The sequence below is a fragment of the Laccaria bicolor genome, genomic scaffold (genome assembly GCF_000143565.1).
Source record: "Laccaria bicolor S238N-H82 LACBIscaffold_16 genomic scaffold, whole genome shotgun sequence".
Lineage (NCBI taxonomy): Eukaryota > Fungi > Basidiomycota > Agaricomycetes > Agaricales > Hydnangiaceae > Laccaria > Laccaria bicolor.
In genome coordinates this window covers 605,717-607,919 of record NW_001889887.1, presented here as the reverse complement: position 1 = coordinate 607,919, position 2,203 = coordinate 605,717, and the positions used below count along the sequence as shown (strand labels likewise).

General features: G+C 46.2%; 2 protein-coding genes across 2 annotated transcripts; both read left to right on the top strand.

Moving 5' to 3' along the window:
• Positions 1–307: 307 nt before the first annotated feature.
• Positions 308–1,001, top strand: LACBIDRAFT_299388 (uncharacterized protein; the record flags this gene model as incomplete). The annotated part of the gene is made up of 2 exons (XM_001882393.1): positions 308–819; positions 884–1,001. 2 exons carry the CDS (start codon positions 308–310, stop codon positions 999–1,001), a joined length of 630 nt encoding a protein of 209 aa, XP_001882428.1.
• A 269-nt stretch (positions 1,002–1,270) lies between these two features.
• LACBIDRAFT_299387 (uncharacterized protein) lies at positions 1,271–1,981 on the top strand (the record flags this gene model as incomplete). Its single annotated transcript, XM_001882392.1, has 1 exon — positions 1,271–1,981. One exon carries the CDS (start codon positions 1,271–1,273, stop codon positions 1,979–1,981), a length of 711 nt encoding a protein of 236 aa, XP_001882427.1.
• Between the last annotated feature and the right edge of the window lie 222 nt (positions 1,982–2,203).

Below are 2,203 nucleotides of genomic sequence, written 5' to 3'. Positions count from 1 at the left end.
CCACTCCCTCCATCACTCCATCACTCCCTCCCCCTCCCTCATTACATTAGTAAAATATCTTTCTGTATTTAGTTGTCATTTCACAATACAACATTTGTTTAAATGTGAATTTTGAATAGAAATTTGAAGTTCTGACTTGGTAATACATTGAAGTTGATATTCCAGTGGGAATCCAGTAGGAATCCAGTAGGACTTCAATGTGTGGAGCATTTCATCTAATTTGTTTAAGTCCAGTTGGAGTCCAGTAGGAGTCCAGTAGGAGTCCAGTAGGAGTCCAGTAGGAGGGGGAATGGAGAAATATGTGAAAATGCCTTTTTGGAAATTTTGTCAAAATCCAGTAGGAATCCTACTGGAGTCCTGGAGTCCAGTAGGAATAGGTGGGGGAGTGATAAGTATTGTGCCGACACCAGCCCCTGCAGACTGCAACCCTGAAAGCCTCAAAATACGAATTCCACTCCTTTCGACTCTTCGTGATGGTCAGGCTCCAACGTCACCTGAAAACGAAGAGTCAGGGGATGAAGCCAATACTACGCGTCGTACCTTTTGTCCTCCAGAGCATCGGGATGCCATGGTAAACATGATGGAACGCCATTTTTGCGCACACCCGCTCATTCCCGGGTATTCAGCGCCAATGCCGGAAGGCATCAAGGCATGGGCTGTGAAGCAAATCTATGAATTTTGTGTTGATCACAGCTTGCCAAACCTTTGGGGTTACCTTTGGGAGAACTGGTATTGTCGTGGACGTTGGGAGTTATGGTCAAGATCTGCAAATCCTGTAGAAATTCCACGACTGAAGACGACGATGATGGTGGAAGCGCAGTAAGTTGATTTTTGCGTGGATTCCATTGAACGGTACGAGTACTCACACGCTGTCTCACTGCAGTTGGCGGCGTGTCAAAGAAGACTACCTCCATCATTTTAGCCTACCAAGGCTAGACTTGCTCGCGTGGGTCTTGATAAAAAAATTGGCGCCGACATATTACCGGAAGCTTCATCAGTAAGATGGCAAAATAGATTCCGGGTTTTACTGGTTTTGGAAGTTGCCGGGGTGTCCGGAAACCTGAAAAGGAATAGTCTAAGGGTCTCGCCGGTCAGGGACTAGTGAACGTGTGCATCTTACGCTATTTGGGCGGCGGGTTTCCAACAAAGGACACATAGGTTGCCAAGTTTCAATATTTTTCAATGTTTCGAGGTTTTTAGTGGTTTTCGGAGGTTGCCAGGGTTGAGAAACCCGTGGAAACTGATTTGCTCAATTACTGATGTTGATCTCATGCTGAACGACATTGGGCGGTTCCGAGAGCTGCCAAGCTGGAGGAAGGACTTCAAAGCTGACTGGAAGAAAGCAATGAAAAAATCAGTTCAAGAAGTCCTGATGAAAGAGAAATACTGCCCTGATACTGAACGCTTTGTTTGCACCTGTCCCCAATTCGTTATCAGCCGTTTTCTGATTTGCAAGCACCTTGTTCAATCCTTCCAGCCGGTTAACCCCGTCTTCTTCCTTCAAGTGATGAGAAATCGGACAACACCCTTTTGGTCGCACCCCGCTTTAATTCCGCTCCAAACAGAAAGCCTTGACAACGACCATGCGGAAATGGCAGAGGGCGTTGGTCCCACTGAACCCATAATGGATGACGATCTTGACCCTGCTGAAGACAGATTTGATGATGATGCAGTCGACACTAGAGAGGGAATATGGGAAAGTGAACAAAAGACATTCAAGGAGGAAATGGATGCGCACATTCAGAAGATCAGAGACTTTGCCGATGGACTCGAGTATCAAATTTCATTCCAGGATCGCCGCTTCTTGAAAACCCTCCAAAAAGAAGGGGCGGGGTTCTTCCGGCTTGCCGAAAACTGTCTCAGCCGTGAACATCGATTCAATTCAAGTCGAGAAGCGTCGCCGACAACGTGGGAGAGCTCGACTGCAAACGCAATGTTTTACCGCACACGTCCACGAAGAGATCGAATGCAAACGAACTGAACGTGTGCATAATTTGCCCAAACTCTCTCTATTCATGTATATACAACATTTTATCTTACTGAGGCATAGAGGCATTGTTAAAATGTTGTTTAAGTGTTGTTTAAGTGTTAAATATGACCTTAGATAAGATGTTTCTTAAGTCACGTGACATGTCCGGGGAGGGGTTGAGGTGCGCAAGCTTTGATGTTGATGGGCACTCATCGTCGTCGTCGTTCCACCCCC